This window comes from Pleurodeles waltl, chromosome 2_2 (genome assembly GCF_031143425.1).
Source record: "Pleurodeles waltl isolate 20211129_DDA chromosome 2_2, aPleWal1.hap1.20221129, whole genome shotgun sequence".
NCBI lineage: Eukaryota > Metazoa > Chordata > Amphibia > Caudata > Salamandridae > Pleurodeles > Pleurodeles waltl.
Window position 1 is genome coordinate 392,121,468 of NC_090439.1, and position 19,799 is coordinate 392,141,266.

The 19,799-nt window shown below is 45.4% G+C and overlaps 1 protein-coding gene across 2 annotated transcripts in view; it reads left to right on the plus strand.

Annotated features, from left to right (window-relative positions):
* Positions 1-890: 890 nt before the first annotated feature.
* RTTN (rotatin) overlaps positions 891-19,799 on the plus strand; it is a 978,768-nt gene continuing 959,859 nt past the window's right edge. Inside the window, exon 1 of one of the 2 annotated variants that reach the window (XM_069219896.1) lies at positions 891-1,250. In XM_069219896.1, the coding sequence (XP_069075997.1) occupies positions 1,220-1,250 (31 nt within the window). In that variant the 5' untranslated portion in view covers positions 891-1,219. The remainder of the gene's footprint in view (positions 1,251-19,799) is intronic. The other variant, XM_069219897.1, reaches the window with a different exon arrangement.

Below are 19,799 nucleotides of genomic sequence, written 5' to 3' on the forward strand. Positions count from 1 at the left end.
GCCAAGGTGATCACTTGACGTCACCCAGTACGTGTCTGTTCCACGTTATTAGCAGCGCTCCAGCGAGTGGCCTCTTACCTGCAAGGCGCCACTTCACAGACACTACGACAGGAGCATTTTATGGGGTTAACAGTGTTTTAAATGGGCCGGTACTGTCTATTACTGAGTACCGGCACTTTTTTTTTTTGTGAAGGAGAGTACCTGCTTTCTTGGAGAAAACGTATTACTTTTAATTAGAGAGTTCCGGCACTTCTCAGAAACAAGCACGTACTCTGGTACAGAGTACCTGCACTTCTATTTTCCCATTTCAAGCCCTGGGGGTTGTTACCATGTTGAGACTGGACATTTTGCATCACGTCCTGTGTTGTTTGTTATGCACGTTTATTGGGTATTCTTTTTTGAGTTTCAATTGGCTGCTGTGAGTAAACAGAAAAGAAAATACTGCATAATATGAGCCTACAGTCCTGAAACAATTATGTAATATTAGCTGCAAAATCAGTGATTCGAATGCTTTTTTCACGGAAGCATGGCGCTAAAAATAAGCACAATGACAGTGCTAAATTGTTACATGTAACCGTTTCTTGCAGCTATACGTTTGTTACTCACGAAACAACTGCATAAAATAGCGCAAGTAAGGGGGCTTAGCCGGCAGAACTGTCAGGCAAAACATCCACCTGCCAACGCGGAGACTCTCTGAAGATCTTGGGATGAGGGCGTGTCTTAGAGAAGGAAAGAGGTGGGCCTTAAGAACCAATGTCATTTAATATCCGTACTACAGCTTTCAAAGGTACCCCCGGGGCGAAACGGTCGTGCCCTTCTGGAATGCATTCGTATAGTACCCCAGGGGTGCCAAATGAAACAGGATTAAGTCCGTTTTTTAAGAGCGGACTGTTTGGCGGGTTTGAGAAGTGAAGGGGGGCGGAGTGTGAGCATTGAACGGGTTGGTTGCAACTTGCTCTGTCTGTACCTGTGGATTTATGAGAAGAGTTGCGGTTGGATATAATTGAGTTGAAAGGAAGAAGTAACTAAAGAAAAGGAGCTGTTCTGAGGTGAATGGATCTGTGTCTCGCATTAGAAAGATTGGTGCGGCTTCACGTAGCTTTTCTTGTTTGTAACGCAGTGGAAGGTGCGCTTTTGGGACCTGGTGCATGATATTCCTTCTGTTTATATATCAGTTCAAGCCGAGGGACAGCAGAGGACTTAAGTGACCGCCGCTTCAATGGACGTCTCCGCACTACTCAAGAAACTGGGTAACAACTTCTGCTTTGGATTGAAAACCTTATAACCTCTCTGTTGACATAACGAAACAGGATATTGAAACTTATATGTTTCCTTTAGGATTTTCCCAGCTCTTATATAGAGCGAGCTCGACTCGATAGGTATTGGAGTGCTTTACATGAGCACTAGTTACATTACACAAGGACACATTCATTAAGGCAACACGAACGTAACGTATCCTAACCAGTGCTTTAAATGGAAATATAGAAGTACAGGCACTCAATCCAAAGAGTAATCGTTTGCTCATGTAATGAATTGCAATAGTGCTGACAAGTGCAGGTATTTTACCTTTACAATTACGTAATAGATGCTGTCTGTACCGTCAATGGATATTTCCATTTTCCTGCCCTGAGCCTTGTAAGTGACGAATTCTGCCCCTCACACCCAAACCCTTGCATCTACCACTTTGTACCGAACACTACACACCCTTATCATTAAAATCCAGCGTTCTGCTGGTAATGGTATTTTTTTCAGTACCTTTTTATAAGTATATTTTAAAGAAATCCTAACTATTCCCAAAGAGCAAACCGTTCAAAAGTAGGAATTCCATAAAGAGTACATGATAACACTAGATCATTTTGTGCTTCTGTAGTTGTCTGAATTCACTGAAAAAAATAAGTCCTGTTAACTGTTTGGTATTTCATCACACGAATGCTATGTTTTACTAGTAGATTTAGAAACATTGAGGCAATTTATATTGGTCCAGCCAAAGTATGCCACTAAAAATGTGATAATACTTAGGTTGATTAAAGAAAAAAATGCATTGAACTCTCCCGCTGTAAGGGGCGTTTGGCGGGGACTACGAGACCCATATTTCTCCTGCTGTATGCAATGCGGGCATGGGTGTTGCCCGGGCCAAGGGCGGGCCCATCATGTGCCCATCAGAGCATGAGAAAGGCTGTGCTGGGCCACCTCTCCAAGTCCTTCAGTGGGACTCTTGGCTAAGCTGGTGAGTGTTTTGACCTGCAGACATTTGTTGCTCCCTTTTGCTCTTTTCTTGTGGGCTAAGCTGAGTTGGTCATGGGGAATAGGAAAGTGGGTTCCACTAGTGTGCCAGACAAGAGACCAAGGACAAGCAATTCTATATTGTCTTTTCGTAACAAAACAGTGGGGGTGCTTACAGAAGAGATTCCGTGTTTTGAAGAAAAGCTGGCTTTGAAATGCAGCGCTATCACTCCACTTAGAGGTGTTTACCCAGGTGCAAGTATGGGTGTGGCGTCGTCCATTGCTGTGTCTTGTTAGGCCCTATCTAGCTACTGTCGTCCACCCCATAGTCCTGCAAATCTGGTGGCACACCCCAAGTCCTCTGACTCTATTATTGTCATCATGTATAGAGCTTGCATGGAAGGTGCTAGAGCTCAAACAAGAAACCCTACACAGTTAAACCTCCTGAAGCCTAGGATCTGGAAAGGAAACAAAGAAGGGCCCTTCTGTACAGTCTCTTGAGTCCCACAAGGCTCATAAGAGTGTATGCAATGTTCAAAACATATTTTTCAATTTGGATTTGAAGATCTCCCCAGCTCTTGACTTTTTTGTTTCATGAGTTGCTACCTTGGAGCAGATGGTGGGAAAACTGAATGTGACTTTGGACTTTATTAATACACAAGTTGAGAAATTGACACATAATTTAGACTCTAAGCTCCACTTTTCCTTTGGTAATCACAACGCTTCTACTCAGGGCCTATCCAGCCCTACCCAGCGCTCTGAATGTCCCACAGCCAATAAGGGTTCAGAGCCTTTGGTAGTCAACTTAGGTTATTCAGATCTTGCTATTTCATCTCCTTGCAATAGTCGATCAGCCACCCAGATGGGGCCCAGGCATGATAGCGTGATTTGCATTCCACACCCTATTGGCCTTAAATGATTAGTTCCTATTGATAATCCTGTTGTTCCCCAACCTCCCCATGTGGTTACTCAAAGAGTATCCTTGTATAGTTGTTATCTCTCTGTCACCCCATATGTTCTTATAATGGTGAATGTGCCTCCCCACAAGAGTAGGGACTCTGAGAGTTTTCCGCAGCTCAAAAACAAATTTGCTCATTGATTGACATCTTTCTCTAACATGTTGCATCTTTTGTACAAGGAGATTATCATGGCCCATTGAGTTGGTTGGATAGGACATCTTCGAAAATGTTTGCAGGTGTCTGCATTATAATATATTTTGATCATCCATCGTTGTTGACGATGACCAAGGACATCACGTTGAGGAGGTTGACTGTATATAGTGTGTCCTGTTGTGGCTTATCAGTCCAATGTGGGCTCGGAAAGCCCAGCCGCACGTCAGGCACAAGTAGTCCGCTGGGTGGGTTGGCAAAGAGTTGGCTATGGATTTGCGCAGCACACGCTTCTGCACCTCCGCAGTCCTGCCCTGCTCGTAGGAGGTAGCACCTTCTCTGATACAGCTTCGCCAGGCGGGGTGGTCTTGTGCAAGGGTTTCCCAGGAGTACGGGTCAATGCCAAAGTTCTTCAGCGAGACTTCCAGCGTGTCCTTGAAGAACTTTTTCTGCCCACCTTGTGTGCATTTGCCTTCCACCAGTTCACCATAGTACAGTCTCTTGGGAGATCGGTGTCTGCCATATGTACAAAGTGGCCTGCCCACCTGACTTGGGCTGTCCTCAACTAGGTGGAGATACTTAGCAGACCAGCCTGGGAGAGGACATCTGGTGTCTGGAACTTTGTCCTGGCATGTAATTTTCAGCAGCCTTCTTAAGCAGTTCATGTGGAAGCGATTCAGCTTTTTGGCAAGGCGCTAGTACACAGTCCATGTCTCACAGGCATACAGTAGTGTGGGCTGTATGACTGCCTTATACATCTTCAGCTTTGTGGACAGTTTGATACATCTCCTCTCCCACACTGACTTCAGCAGCTGTCCAAATGCAGAGCTTGCCTTGGCGATACATTTGTTTACCTCATCGTCAATGTTCACCGATCTGGAAATGTTTGCAGGTGACTGCATTCTAATACAATTGCGCTGTACCTCGTGGTTGGGTCACATCCTCCATACCCTTTGGTTGAATGGTGTTCCTTGTGACATAATTTCAGTACTCCAGCTGGGATTACCCCAGTTTGTCAGGCCTGTGAAAGGGGGCAGGGTAGTTGCATCTTGGGTCACCTGGGCCTCTTGACGGCCCTGCTACTTTTTCACATCATGTAAATGATGAGAAAACCACGGCACATCACATAATCATAGTATGAGACATTCTATTATTTAATAGTGTTTCAGGAAGAACAAAATATCCAGATTCAATGAAATACATTCATGAGGTTGCTTGTAGATAGATTCCAGAATGGTAAAAAACAGCCGACACGTGTTTCGTCATTCTTGACTTATTCAAGGCTCATTTATGTTTTGAAAGGTAAAGTTGCGTAAAAGGAATTCCATATTCCAAGCCGGTTCGACAAATTAGATCAGTATGTCAGAAAGATGAACGGAATTGCGGGACCATGATAAGTCTGTTGCCGGTCCGTAAGTTGTTTCGTACGAGTGCCGTGTCTCGTTTGTTTTTCACATCTAAACAAGACCTTGAGCTGCTGATTAGTAATCGCTTTGATCCCCTGACCCAGCTTGATGACCCTGACTGTCTGACCAACCCACGGCTTACGATGTGTGAGGAAGTCGGGGATGCATGTGGCATCTAATTAGTTTGTTGATTTAAGGGTGTTAAGTTGGAACATAGCTGGGGTTCAGGGTAAGGTTTCAGATGATGGTTGGTCTACAGATGTTGTCCACCTTTGACATTATTTGTCTACAGGAGACCTGGGATGTTCAGGGTTGTTAATCTATGGATGGCTACACCACATATACTGCTTCAGTTAGTTCCTCTTCTAGTGGGCGTGCTAGACTGGGTCTTGCAACGCTCATTAATTTGGACTTAGATTGTTAAGCTGAGCTGTTCATGTCCAAATCTCCTGACATTCTTGGTGTTGTTTTGATTTTCTCTTATAAGTATAGAATGTTGTGTTTTTTTTAGTTTTTTTTTTTTTATAATTCTCACAACCAGGCATGAGTTGGATGCTGTTTCCAGCCTAAAACCATTAATGGATGATTATTTTCATGCAATGTCTACATTTACAATAATTATTTTACTGTGGTATTTTAATTTGTATCCTTGTTTAGCTTGCGTCCTTGTTTAGCTTGTCATGGCAATGAGGATTTTGAGAATGAATCACCATTTGTTGATCAGGTACATCTTAGGCAAACACAGAAAGAGGATATGATAAACAGCCTTATTACTGATTATAATCTAGTTAATCTTAAGAAATTAAGAGGACAGGGCAGTTGAGAGAACACCCATGTTCAAGGGGAGGGTTGCTATTGATAACATTTTTGTCTCATCCTGTTTGATTTTTGTTTTTGTAAATTTAAAGGTTGTGTGGGATACTGTGAGGGATCATAATCCTCTGACTGCCATTTTGTATGGGATACGAAGCCTCTTTGTGCAAGTCACCTGTTTAAGGATCCAGTAGTATCTACTGATCAAGGGTGAAGGGGCAGGTGGCCTTTGATTATTCCAATGGAAATGATCTCCTTCGAGGTTACCATCTGTATTACTGACTTTGTAACCTGTTTAAGTGATGATGCCTCAGCTCAGAGTATTTTGATGTCCTTTTTATGACATTCAGATTTATTAAGTCTTTTATCTCTAAGCCTGGTGTGTCTTCCTCGTCAACCCCAGGCAAGTGGTTTAATAAAAAGTGCTCACAAGCGTTTCTTATGGCATTGCAAAAGAAACCTTGTTGCTTGGATGAGTTGAGGATAGCCAGGGCAGTACATCATTCACTATATACTGAGCACAAGAATCAGTTGAAAAGGGAGGCCTGGGAAAATCTGTTGGCTGCTAGTTCACAGCATGACAGTCCAGCTTTTTGGCGTGTGGTACATCATCCCCTGTTTAGTTGTGAGCAACTGTCCAATCGGGCCATAACCACTACAGCGCAAGCCTGGGTTGACCATTTTGCAGCTCCACTGGCCATATGTAGGGTGGACCAAAATATTGTTTTTCAATGGGAGGAATTGAGCTTGGCCATCTCTTGTCTTTCCACTGGTAAGACCCATGGCCCAGACCGGTTCATGGTAATCTATTTAAGGCCCTTAACGATTTCTGGGATTGTTGGACCTGGCCCTTTTTACAGGCACATTCCCCAAACTTTGTTGCCTTTCTCGTTTTATTTATTTCTGACCCTTTTTGCTGACGTTATGACTCTGGTCACTTTATCACTGCTGATCAGTGCTAAAGTGCATGTGCTCTCCCTTGTAAACTTGGTATGATTGGCTTATACCTGATTGCCACATTTAATTTACCAGTAAGCCCCTTGTACAGTAGTATCCCTATACCCAGGGCTTGTAAATTAAATGCTACTAATGGGCCTGCAGCGCTCCTTGTACCACCTTCAGAAATAGTCTTTCGAAGGCAGGGCCTGGGTGTGCAGTTTAGTGCCACAGGAACCTGGCATCTAAATTTACTTGCCAGGCCTGGAATTCCCCTTGTACTACATAGGTCACCCCAAAGGTAGGCCCTAGCTAGCCCTATGGGCCGAGTGCTATGTATGTAAAAGGCAGGACATGTGCCTAGTTGTGTGGCCTGTCCTGGTAGTGACAAACAGCCTATTTGGTTTCTCACTGCTGTGAGTGCTGCCTTCTCATATGATTGCAGTGGAAATGGCCTACCTTGTATCTGGGTGGTATTGTCTGATCTATAAGGGGTAGCATAGGCACGTTTGTTATGGTTGTAATGGTAGTGAGAAATGCTGCTTATTGGTGTAGGTGGATGTTTTTATTATCATTATAGAAATGCCACTTCTAGAAAGTGGGCATTTCCCTGTGTCTATAACTCTGGTATTTTGTATCTTGACACCATTCCACGTCTGGGGCAGAGTGACAGCTTGGCTTTGTGTATACTTTTCAGACAGCCTGTTCACAGGGAGGGTGGAGGTGTCACAAAGGTGCATCTGGATATTGAATGGTCTTCCTAGGCTGAGAGAAAGAGAGGCGGGACATACCTGCATTTGTAAAGGCTGTGCCCTGGCCTCGCACAAAGGGCTTGTTTATCCCCCACTGATGTCTGGAACCTGTGCTGGAGGAGAGAGGGGACTCTTCTAGAACCACTTAGGACTGGTCGGAACCTCTTCTCCCCCATTTGTAACAGTTGTGCAAAATGAGTATAAGTACATGGGGTTTTTCCCCATGTTTTCAGAGCACTTTTTGGAACTGGGACTGAACCTCTGCCATAGGGGCTACTGGACTGCACCAAGGACTCCTCTGAACTGCTTTCTGTTTGTTGCCCTGCTGCCTGGCTTCCTCTTAGTAACACAAAGGACTCATCAAGATCGTTTTTCTGCCTGTTGTCCTGCTGACCAGCTGCCCCAGAGACTTCAGCTGGACTAGCATTGCTGGTTAGTTGTGCCCCCCCTTTTCGAGGTCCGGAGAACTAGTGCGACTTAACGTGCTGTGGTTGGTGCCCCTGGGGCACAACCAGGCACCTGTCCTGGTGCAATCACCACTGCGGGCTGGGAGTAGTGGGCCGGAGGAGCTCACGCACCGGATCGGGTGCGGGTGTGCCAGACTGAGGTACACTGAGGCATCTTCCAGAGGGCCCAGGTGATCTCCTGGCATGCTCCCCTCCCTTTTGCTTCGAGGAAGGAGAAGAGGCTGCTGAAAGAGGTGACCCACCCTGTTAGTATTCACACCTCCAGCTGCCGTAGGAAGACGAGCTGCTGGGTGGGAGTGAGGGGCTGTAGGTCCCCAGAGCCATAAGGCTCCTTGCAGATTTGTGACTCTCTAGGTAGCGAGCTGAGCACCAACAACCGTGCCGCAGGGATGCTGGTGGCTGCGCTTAAGTTTATGGGTGTTTGGCCCAGTGCGGGAGACCCAGAGCCGCCTCCTGGCAGACAAGGGAGAGGAATACGTGAGCCCCCGTCTTCCTGTTGGATGAAAGAAGCACCAAAAGCACTGTCATCACGTGGCCATTAGGGGAGATAGGGTGACTCCTACCCACTGGCCTCTATTGTTGTTTCACAAGTTATTGCCAGGATCACCCAGGATGTAGGTCTCCAGGCCCCTGCTTATGGGCTAATATATGTTTCGATATGTACATACTGGGAGTGATTATGAGTCCAATGCTTTGCCATGTGTTCCTCTGATGTCTCTTTTATGGGCAATTATGATGAGATGTTTACTATGACACGTGTATGTTCTGGTGATAACAATGTTTTCCTGACTACTGTTTGTTGCATAATAACCAGTAACCTAGGTGGTGTTTATGTGACTACAGCTGGCTTTGGCAGAGTAATAGTACTGTGGAATGTTCTGACAACTACGTGTGTAGCAGGGTATCACTGACATGTTGTGTCCCAATTATTAAAAAATAGAATAGAGCAGACCCAGCCTGCTATAGGCCCATATCTGTTATTGATTCAGAGGTAAAGATTTTAGGTCGAGTAGTGCTAGATCGCCTTTCATCCTGCGTGGAAGAGCACAACATTCTGTCCTATTCACAATATGGGTTTAGGCCTGGAGGAGGTGGAATTGATCATTGGTAAATCTTTATTTACTTGTTTGCAAATGCACCAAAGCCAAGAGGGATACAATCCACCTGACTTTCATGGAGCTCAGCTCGGCCTTTCATAGAGTAACCTATGAAAGCTGTGGGCCAGGGTGGCGCAGATGGGAGTTGAGCGTGCATTAGTCTATTTCTTGTGTGATTCGCACGATGGCCTTTCGGCCTCAGTTAGATATGACTCCAATTGGGAATGAAGCGTTAGGTCCATCAGAGTTGTAGCCTTTCATCCCTTTTGTTCATTCTCTAATTATTTGGAATCAGCCTTGGATGTCCCTTGGGTACGAGGTTGTCAGATTCTGGCTGTGCTTTATGCAGATGACACAGTTTTAATTGCTTGTACTGTCAGGGGATTGCAGTGAGTTTTAGGTTGTTTCATCAGTTGTATGGATAGCCTTGATCTTTCTACTCATTTTTCAAAATCTCATGTGATGGTTTTTGGGCCGAGCAAGATTAAAACCTGAAAATTTGTGGGGAAGGGTCATCGCATCACCAAGGTTGACATCTTTGGATATTTGGGCATCCAATTGGATTCCCGTCTTAGTTGGCAACTGCTGAATAATCACAATATAATATCCTTTAAAAAGACCATTTTTAGCATTGGCGATTATTTATGGCATCATCCACTGAGCATTACAAAGGAGTGACAGAATTGTTCTGAACCAGTGCATCAGATAATTACAATCTTGTATCACGAGTAGACAGTTTACATTGGCAATCCATAAGAAGCACACCATTTACCCCATATTTTCTCATGCTTTCGGGGACATCCCCAGGCTTCATAAATTGGCTGCTCTTGGCGTGCACACCAGTCAATATCTTTCTTCCATGCCATCAGGGCCGGGGTGGGGCTTAGGAAGTTTCCAATTACGTGCTATATTGTGCTTAACTACCAATGTGGCCACCCCTATAAAAGTGCATACAGAATGGGATTCACCAATTGCCTCCAGGAGGCCCAGAAGTGCCCCCCGAGGTCTCAACTTAATGTGAAGACCCATTACCTCCAAAATCTCACCCAGCTCCAAAGGGGGTTAAAGCACATGACCAGGCCAGTGGTAAAAATCAGTATCGGGGATGAAAGCAGCACCAACATATGGTTTGGTCTGTATTGTCAATCTGCTGTAATTGCTGAGGGGATAAGTATGTTGCATGGAGATAATTGAACCGGACCATCCATAGGCACAAGAAAATCGCAAGCTCCCTCGGGCCAGGCATGCCAACAGAGAATCCTCATTGTCGAACTCCCCCACCCAGTTCTCCCTCCTATGCTGGATCTGGTGAATTAATTATCAGGGAGTGGTTAATCATCGAAATTGCACCTTTGCCCAATTGCTCCATCAGAAGTTTTGCTTTAAGGGAGCTTTATTCGGATGCTGCGAGGTGGGCCAGCAGTGCATTGCGCAGCTAAAGATGGTGAAAGAATTGAGGGCGAGACAGACCATTTTGGTCTTGCAGCTCTTGAAAGGATATCAAAGACCCACCTCGGTGAACGTCACTTAGATAAGTAATACCTGTGCAGTCTCTGCAGAAGAAACCCTCCAAGTGCGAAACCTACCGTAACCAAGACAAAGTGGCGTCATGTCCATGAGGTGAAGAACCCTCTGGGTAAAGTGCAAGACTGCCCTCCAGCAGAGCAGCAATACACAGGTGCAGGAAGGTGTTGTAGAGGATAAGAGAGGTCCATAGAGTATGTCAGGAAGCCTGTCCAAACCCACGCGATGCAGTTCAAGTCTATGGGGGTTATTCTAACTTTGGAGGAGGTGTTAATCCGTCCCAAAAGTGACGGAAAAGTGACGGATTTACCACCAGCCGTATTACGAGTCCATTATATCCTATGGAACTCGTAATACGGCTGGTGGTATATCCGTCACTTTACCGTCACTTTTGGGACGGATTAACACTCCTCCAAAGTTAGAATAACCCCCTATATGCTGGGGCGTCCCATCCTCTGGCAAACCATTCATTCACCAGACCAGATGCGCCGCTAGGTAATAGCCCTACAAGTCTGGGATGCCACGGGCCTTGTCAAACGTCGACTTGCAAGCCCAAGCAGTGCCTACACGTCCAGACAAAGGATGTCAATTTCAAGGTTAAAGATCAAAACCATGTGTGGGAAATGGATAAGGGGAGTTCACCAGGATGTATAGACACTGGGGGAAACGCATCATTTTAAAGACTGTGATACCCCCCAAAAGATTACAATGGTAGATGGACCATGTGCGTAAAGCACGATCTAGTGTTGAGGCAAAAGGGCAGAAATTTAGAGACCATGCCAAGTCTGGAAAGCTGGAGATGTGACTATATAGATACATGAAGGAGTTGCGTCTGATTGGAATATCAGGAAACCAATGTCGACCTGCAGCGTCACTAGTTAATTCCACTTGAATTGACTTTTAGGTGTTCACATGTAAGCCAGATGCCTCAGAATAGAGTTGGAGGATCTCAAGACATCTAAGACCCGATGTTTGTGGTTTGCTGAGGGAAAGTAGGACATCATCCGCATAGAGTGCACTCTTTGGAACTCCCCTTCCCCCAGTCCAAACCTGTGCGTCACATCGCATCATGCATGCCAGCGGTACTATGGAGAGGGGGAAAAGCTGCAGGGCCAGGGTACCGCCCTGCTGCATCCCTCTGCAGTTTGGAACGGGCGGGGAGAGAATTTCATTTACTCTAACCTGTACAGAGTGTACCTTCTATAGCATTCCCACCATTCGGTGAAAGGTAGGCCCGAAGTCCGCCCTCTGGAGCACGGTCTCAAGAAACAGCCACAAGACTGTATCAAACGCTTTGTGAAAGTCAGTAAGAAGGAGGATCAGACTACCCTTCAGCTGAAATGATTGAGAAATGGCCAGCTGCACTTTTCGGATACAGTGATGAGTGCTCCTACCGGACATAAAGCCACACTGGTCCAGATGGATGAGGTAGGTAAGAGTTCGAGCTAGTCTGATCGCCACGATCTTCGCAAAGATTTTAATTTCAGCATTAAGGGACATCCGGCGGTATGTTGAGCAACGGGCCACTGGTTGTCTTGCCTTCGGTATAATCACAATGGTGGCATTACTGAGTTCTAAAGGAAACCAGCCACCCTTCAGCGTCTCTGTGTAGAGGACTAACGGAAGAGGCATCAATATTTCTCAGTAGCGCTTAAACCATTAGATGGGGAACCCATCAGGTCCTGTGGTCTTGCCAGATTAAAGATCAATTATGGCCTGCCCAATTTCCTCTGCTTATAGTGGTAATTCCAGCTCTGGGGCCAAGGAAGAAGGAATGGATGGTAGAGGCACATCCCTTAACAAGGGGTTTGCAAGTTACTGAGTGGGGTCAGGCGTGCCGCATATAACTCTTTCTAAAAGGCCGCAAATGTTCAGGTAGTGGTGGGCAGCTCCTCGTGAAGGATGCTGGAGGAGTCCGTAATAGCAGGGACCACTCTGCTGGAAACCCCTCTAGTTTCTAACCAATATAGAAACTATTTATCTCCAGAAGCTTATATCCATTGGGTAGATGATCTACAACTTTGTTCGGCCTCCTCCAAGGAAACGTGACACAGCCAGTCGCCGCATTACCGCTCCTGACCTCGCACCACTGGTGTGTCGTTCTAAATCGAGAATCTGTGTCTCCAACTCCGTTACCTGTCCCTGCAGCTATTGCTCCCTCTTCCCCCCCCCCCACCCCCCCGTCGCACATAAGCCTTGATACTACCCCATAAGGTAGGTTTACTTGCTACTCACAGTGTCCCTGCAGAGCATACCAAGACTATTGGTCTGGAAGAAGGCGTGGAGTTCCCTCTCCATAAAATCTATGCAATCCTGGTCATTTAAGTACCACTTGTTGAATCTCCACTGGCGAAGGAGGGGAACATAAGCAGAGATGCCCCTTGGGAAAATCCAGATCACTGTAATTGCAGTATGTCATATGCCGGTAAATGGAGAAGGTCGATCCTGGACACAGTTTTATAAGCTGCAGACAGGTGAGTGTAGGACTGCTGTGTGGGGTTCCAGGCCAGTCATCGCAGAGGCTCCTGGAGTCTGCCCACGCAGCAAGACTTTCAGAACAAGCCATCCTGTCAGGTCGTGGAGCATCTGATGTGTCCCGCACGGGATCTGGGACCGCATTTAAATCCCCCACTTATCATGGTTGTCCTTGTGGGGCAGCACCACCACTAAGGGCTGGAGTGCTTGCACGGTGGATTGCAAGAGCTGTGGGGCGCATAATGGCAAACAAAATTGAATTAGATAGCTTCCAGATGCCCCCAAAGGACTACATACCGCCCCTTGGGATCTGCATGTATATTGGATGCTGCCAGTGGAAAGATTTTATGTAAAAGAATCTCTACCCTTCTTGAGCCTCGAGAGTGGCCTGCATGATACACACCATCATACCCAAATCAACCCAGGAAAGGACATCGAACTCCCAGGAGGTGTCTCCTGAAGAAAGACCTCTTCTGATTTATACCTCTTAATGTATCTCAAAACCGCAGAACTTTTACTACAGACTAACAGGCCATTTATGTTCCAGGAGACAACTCTAACCATTTGGGAGATAAGTTGTAGAGTGAGAAAATAACTCAAGAAGACTCTTAACCGGGGTGAAAGTGGCATATAGTGATGCAAATTCCCAGCCCCGCCCCCCGAGATCAGAAGTCTTGCAGTGGAGAGCTTGTGTGGAGATTGGTAGAAATAAAAATAAGTAAAAGGCAGCATCTCTATACAAAACAACTTACCCCTCCCTTGAAGCATATGTTGCCCAAATGAAGAACATTATATAATCAAACTCGTGGGGGGGGGGGGCGTTAGGGACAAGAAGCACATTTTACAGAACTCCATTCATGCTTGCGAGGATAATTTTGCCTGACTGCAATCGTTTAAAAAAATAAAAGAAAAGCCCCCATACGCAGTAAGCTGAGAGAAAACGTTCACAGTACAGTTTAGGTGTCTGGCTAGTAAATGATAAATTACCAATGCCAGTCAGGCCTCGGGCACTGCATCATCCTGGATAAAGTCCTGCATAGTATCTCTGGTAGGGTTTTCACAAGGCTATCAAGGCAGAGAGTCCGGCAAGCTCTCTGTAGATTTGAAAACCATTGGGGTATCAGAAAGGGATGCCTCCTGGTCTACAGGGCGTAGGGCTTTGCTAACCACAGTTCGACTTCTTGAAGTTTTTTTTTTTTTTTTCCTTGCATCGAGGGCGACCCATTCTTCCGGGATCTATTGTGCCACCTGTGGGGTTCCTGGGCAGGAAGCAGCCTTAACCACGACTCCCGAACAACTAAGTCGTGGACAACGAAAGCGAAACAGCCCTTTCGTTAACCACGACTTCCTTTTACGGTGTCTTAACCACGCATGTGCTGAACCACGCACATGCGTGTTTAAGGTACAGAAGAAGGGAGTTGGCTGAGAAGGACTACATGATCATGTAAGTGGGGCTGGGACTGGGTCTATTTTAGTTGTTGGGAGGGTTGGGGTATTTTTAGTGGCGGGTGGGGGGATCGGGGTGGTTTGGGGGAGAGGGGAGGTCGGGGTATTTTTACTTTTAGGGGGTGGGGGTCGGGGTGGTTTAGGTTTAGGGGGGGTCGGGTTATGTTTGGTTTTTGGGGGTGGGTTTCTGGATGGTTTAGGTTTGGGGTATTATTACTTTTTGGGGGTTGGGATAGTTTAGGTTTTAGGTGCAGGGATGGGCGGTTGGGGTGGTTTTTAGGGGGGTGGGAGGTTGTTGTAATTTTAGGGGTGGGGTTTGGGGTGGTTTTAGGGGTTGGAGTGGTTTTGGGTTTTAGGGGCGGGGTGTGGGGTCGCAGTCATTTTAGGAGGTGGGGGCTGGGGGTCGGGGTAATTTTAGGGGTGGCGAGTTGGGGTGGTTTTAGGGGTGGAGGAGATGTGGTAATTTTTAGGGGTGGGGGCCGGGGGGGGGTCGCACGCTGGAACCATGCATGCAGTTCACTAATCCCTTTACCAGGAATGCCTTTACAACGAAAAATCGTTAAGGCATTCGTGGTAAAGGCATTAGTGGTAACAACGTAGTCGTTGTTCTGACCGTGTTGTTCAGGCATGCGTTGTTAAAGCATGCGTTGTTGTGACATACATTCTTCCTCTGCAGGATGCGATTGAGGGCATTCCCTTTGTTTTGAATCCCTTTGGGTTTGCAGAGCCGGACCGGCGAAGCGGTTGCTGCTCTGTCACCCATTCCCAGCCTTGCTCAGGGGCTTTGAAGGGAAGGAGACAATAATGACTTTAAGTTGAGCAGGAAAAAGGAGCATGTAGCAGATGTTAAGTGCTCAAAGGTTTTGTTTGCTTCCTCAAAGGAGCGACTGCGTACCTGAACTGCCCTGGTGTAATCCAGGAAGATCAACATTTTTGCGTTAGTGTCTCAGATCAGGTTGGGCCCAAGCCTCGTGGAGAATGGCATCACGATCTCGATGGTTAGGGTTGCGTGCCATGACCGGACGAGGATGGGGTCCCCTGGAGGAGACTTCTTGGTCAGGGCAGTCTGCTCCACTGCAGCCCAACAAACTGAGGTGAGCGTGGCAAAGATAATTTTCAACATTGAGCAACTATTTTATTACAGTTTAAACACGTTATTCCACACAGTACCTGTGCTTTGAATTGTTGAGCAACTCTTTTAATATAAGTGTGCCCATTACTGACCAGCCTCAAACCGTTCCCTTTGTTCTGTCGGCGAAGATGAAAACACTCACTGGTAGCACATTTAGCCAAAAATAATTATCCAAGTAGTTTGCCTTTACTGACGCTCCCCCCTTTAAGTAGTGAATAGCATGTCAGACAATGCTCAGCTTTTCCTTTCTTTACTTTTTGAGCCTTCCACAGTGGAATGCAGACTAATTTCTCTTTTCCAATGATGCCACAAACAGCCAGTCATCGGACATCTGTTAGTTCTTTTTTTAGGTCGAGTGCCCAAGCGCTCTAATGTATTGTAATCTATCTGTGGGCTTTTAACCATGCACTCCCATCACTATCACTCGTTCATGCGCTTGCCTTTCAAAAATCCTTTATCATCCTTGGTAAATGCTTTACGTTTGTCCCTCCTTGGGGTGATTTTTGTTACCGCCTTGACCATCGACCCTGTTACATGGATTATTGCACTTTTTCTGATACGTTTTACTGCTAGTGAACTTCTTTTTCCTTTTGTGCCTCCTTCGCGCTCACACTCATGGTGGCTGTGGCGCTTTGAATTGGCTTGCTTATATCAACTGTTTTACTTTTCATTTTTGATTTATGTGACAAGCAAAGTCCAGTTTGGAATTTACAATGCTAAAAGCTCAAATGCGCGAGACCCATTGCATTGCGAATGCTTGTTTGTGTTTCCCCTGCAGTGGAGCACATAACGGTGCATGCATTCCAGTGATGTTCCATGTAGACGATCATGCTTGAAATGCAACACTTGCCTCTTCTGTGCAAATTACAAATGAAGCAAAATTGTATTAAGCCCTAACTGTTGTAAATCTTGCACAGATTGCTTTACACCACTCATTTCCATAGCCCAGCCAGCAGAAAAGATATATCTAAAGAAGGGTGAGTTTAGGTGCATCACATTCATGTGACAACCAGTGCAGAATACATCTTGAGTAAGTTTATATTTATATTTCATGGAAGCACCTCGGTATCTCCCAGCCAGAACCTCTGGGTCAGTTCATGCTGAAGCATTCCAATTAGGAATATCTACTTGATGATTTTAAGATACCACATGATGCAACATGTTTACCAAATGTTAGCAGAACTTTGTTTTTGTGGTTGTTTTTTCATTCTTGGGTGGAGACAGCTTTTAGCCATCTGTTGTGGAAGACTTCTGTACAACACAAATACTTAGTGGGCATTGAGTCAGCCTGTTGCCAACCATTGACGGGGTTTCTTGTCCGTCTCTTTCGCTTGCATGTTATTCAAAGGCTTTTCTTGTTGCTGTTGTGTTTGCTCACCCCTGTAGCATAGCTTTTTTATCATTTTGATTAGAGAACTTGTATCCTCCATAACTCCATAAGGAAGACTTTGTTTTTTCTGTTTGTTTTCAGCCATCCTTGGAAGTGCATGTGTTTTCTTCTTCTTCCCTCGGTGTGCTACTTCCTTCTCTCACATTCCTGATCCCTAAATTCTGTGATACTGCAACACTAACCATTTTTTTCTGCATGCATGCTGAATAATCTCAGCTAAAATCATTGGCAAAAGCAAGACCAATTGGCTTTGCCAATGCTTTTTTTGTTATGTTATGTTTTGCCTGAGACTGTCGGAGAAATCTATTGTTAGCAAAAAAACACAGCTTAACAACAGGCTTAGACCTTGGCCATTACTTACTTACTATTGGTTGGCTTTCTTGGCACTCTATTTTCATAGCTTCTTATGGATTACGCCACATGCTCCTTCCTCCATGTGCTTCCAGTGTTGGGCCCTGCTGTGTAGCAACAACCTAGAACAGCCTCCTCTCTGCAGCGTGTCCCTTCACTGGCCACACGCTGCTGCAGAAACTGTTTTTTCCGTTACTTTTGGGCATGCATTCTCAGAGAGTGCATGTCCACAGTCCGGCTCCCGCACCTACCTTGTGTTACTTATCTACTATCTTCTCACTGTTCTTTGTATTTCTCCTCCATCCCTCCTCCCCCATACCTCCCTGAGCCCCACGAGCACCGATGCAGAAAAAGTAACAGCCGATTGGCTCATTTAACTTTTGTTTTCATTGAAATTACGTCAGTGCGTGCTGATTGTCATTTCAGTAAAAACAAAGAAACAGCATCTGGAGCTGAAGAAGCTCTCCCCCCAGCTCCCGATGTTGTTTATTTGTAAAAGAAATCCTTCTGGTGCCTGCACCAGAGGGATTTTAATTGCCATGTGCACGGACGGCTGGGAGCTGTCCGACATACAAAAGCACTGTAGCATCTGGCGGCTCCCGGCTGTCCGAGGCACGGTACGCTTTAAGCAACTACATGGCCTTGAAAGTAAAAGCACATAGAGCACAGTAGGCCATTTCGAGTTGGGTTTAGCGTTTCTATAGTATTATCACTGGGATCATGAAGCACTACAGCTTTTCTCCGCATTGGTGAGCATTGGGAAGTGCATATCAAACCTGCTTTGAGAAAAGGAATTTAAAACAGGCACCCAGGAGTGCAGATGCCTCCAAGAAGTAGTTAACGTACAAAAAGGCTGTCTAAATGCATTGAAGATGGCGGCTGCCATCTTGAGCAGGTGCCCAAAAGGCTGAAAGACTAGAATGGTAAATAAAAAATAAAAATAATAAAGAATGACACTGTATAGACACACACAAAATAATAGAAAGGAGAATATGAAAGAGATGCAAGGGCATACCAGCCTGTGTTTTAGTGAGCATAAAAAAACATACTGAAAAGATGTATTGAACACCTTGGAAAACTATTTGTCTACAGCACACAGCAATTATTTACAGAGTATATTGAGAGTAATCGGATACAGCCAGGATTGTCTACAGAGTTTGTTTTATTGTATGACAGTCCAGTTTCTTAAATTTGTCCGTTTCTCTTGGTCCTTTAAGACAGACTTCATAGATTCTGTCTTCAGAATCCACTTGGGTTCCTCTTTGTTGAGCATCTGTTCCGTATCTCCGCCTCTTTCTGACAATTTAAGGACACTGGTAACTTAATATTTAATATAATGTATTGTGTGACCTTCGGAAGTAAAGTCCTCTATTAATGAGGCAGTGGAAACAGTGCAGCGTATACAATTGCAGTGTAGACAAAACGGTATTCTTATTTTCTGTGTTTGACCAGTGTTAAGTTTTCCACATGGACATGTTGTCATGTAGACTACGTTAAGTGTATTACAATTTGAGAAACTTTTCAAGTGTACCTCAGTACTGGCATGCAAAAACTTTAGATTCTGTGCAGAAAGGGTACACACTACTGGGGGACACTTTAGAAGTCTCATTTCTATGGGAAATGCCCCAGTGGCTCCTCAGAGGTAAGCATATTTTTTCCAGTTTGATTGCAGCCCTGACAAGGTGGCCCTTTACATTTTTGCCTCCCTTTGTAAGAAAACATGGCTGTCCCAGAGCAAAGTCCCCAGCTGCCAATACCCTCCAGTGTTTTTTTTGATGCTCTTGGAAACCAAAATATAAATGGAAGAGAAAATGGTTACGCATACAGGTTTGTCAGCAGTATGTGTGACCACCTTTTTCTACTTGGGTCCTGTTGAAACCTCAAGCCCATAACGAGCTTTCATACAGCTTCTTTATTCCACTGTACTTTTTTTTTTTTTTTAACTTTTATTTATGCTTTGAGTGATTCCGCATACAGATATGCAATTGCAGTCATGTACAGTATATAATAACAGACAATTCCAAATTAGAACTCTGCTACTAGTCATCATGACCCAGCCCAGAGCTCCACCCACCCTCAACACCAGGGAATCCAGTCACACTCGCACAACTCCCAACCCTTAATCTTCCTATCAAACAGGGTCATTCGCCTCCGGTACACCCATTTCTTTGCCAATTAAATACTGTTTATAGATGTCCCAATGTTTGAATGCCTATTTGTTGGAGGGAGCAGTTCACTATAATTATCTGTTTGTGTTTTACAGTAAACCATACCTTTATGCCAGTCTGCCATAGTTGGTGTCGCATAGCGATGTGTCTTTTGGCCAGCAGCTTTCTAACCGTCTTTGGTAACTATCTATCCCATCCCAGAAGGGCTATCATTGGCCCGGGGTCCAGTTGCTGTCTGACTATCATTCCCAGCTCACAAAACCCTGCTCTCCAGAAGCGCTGCACCCCTTCACAGGCCCAGGACATATGCAAGAAGCCAGCCCCTTCTTCACCGCACCTAGGACAGCTCGCATCCACCCGCAATCCATATCTATCGAGTCTAAGGGGGGTGTAGTATACAGTATTTAAGAATATAAAATGAATGAGACTATGTCTGCCGTTCAGATAGATCGTGCGCGTTACGAAGCAGGAGTAGCGCCACTGATCATCTGTACCTCTAGCTCTCTTTGC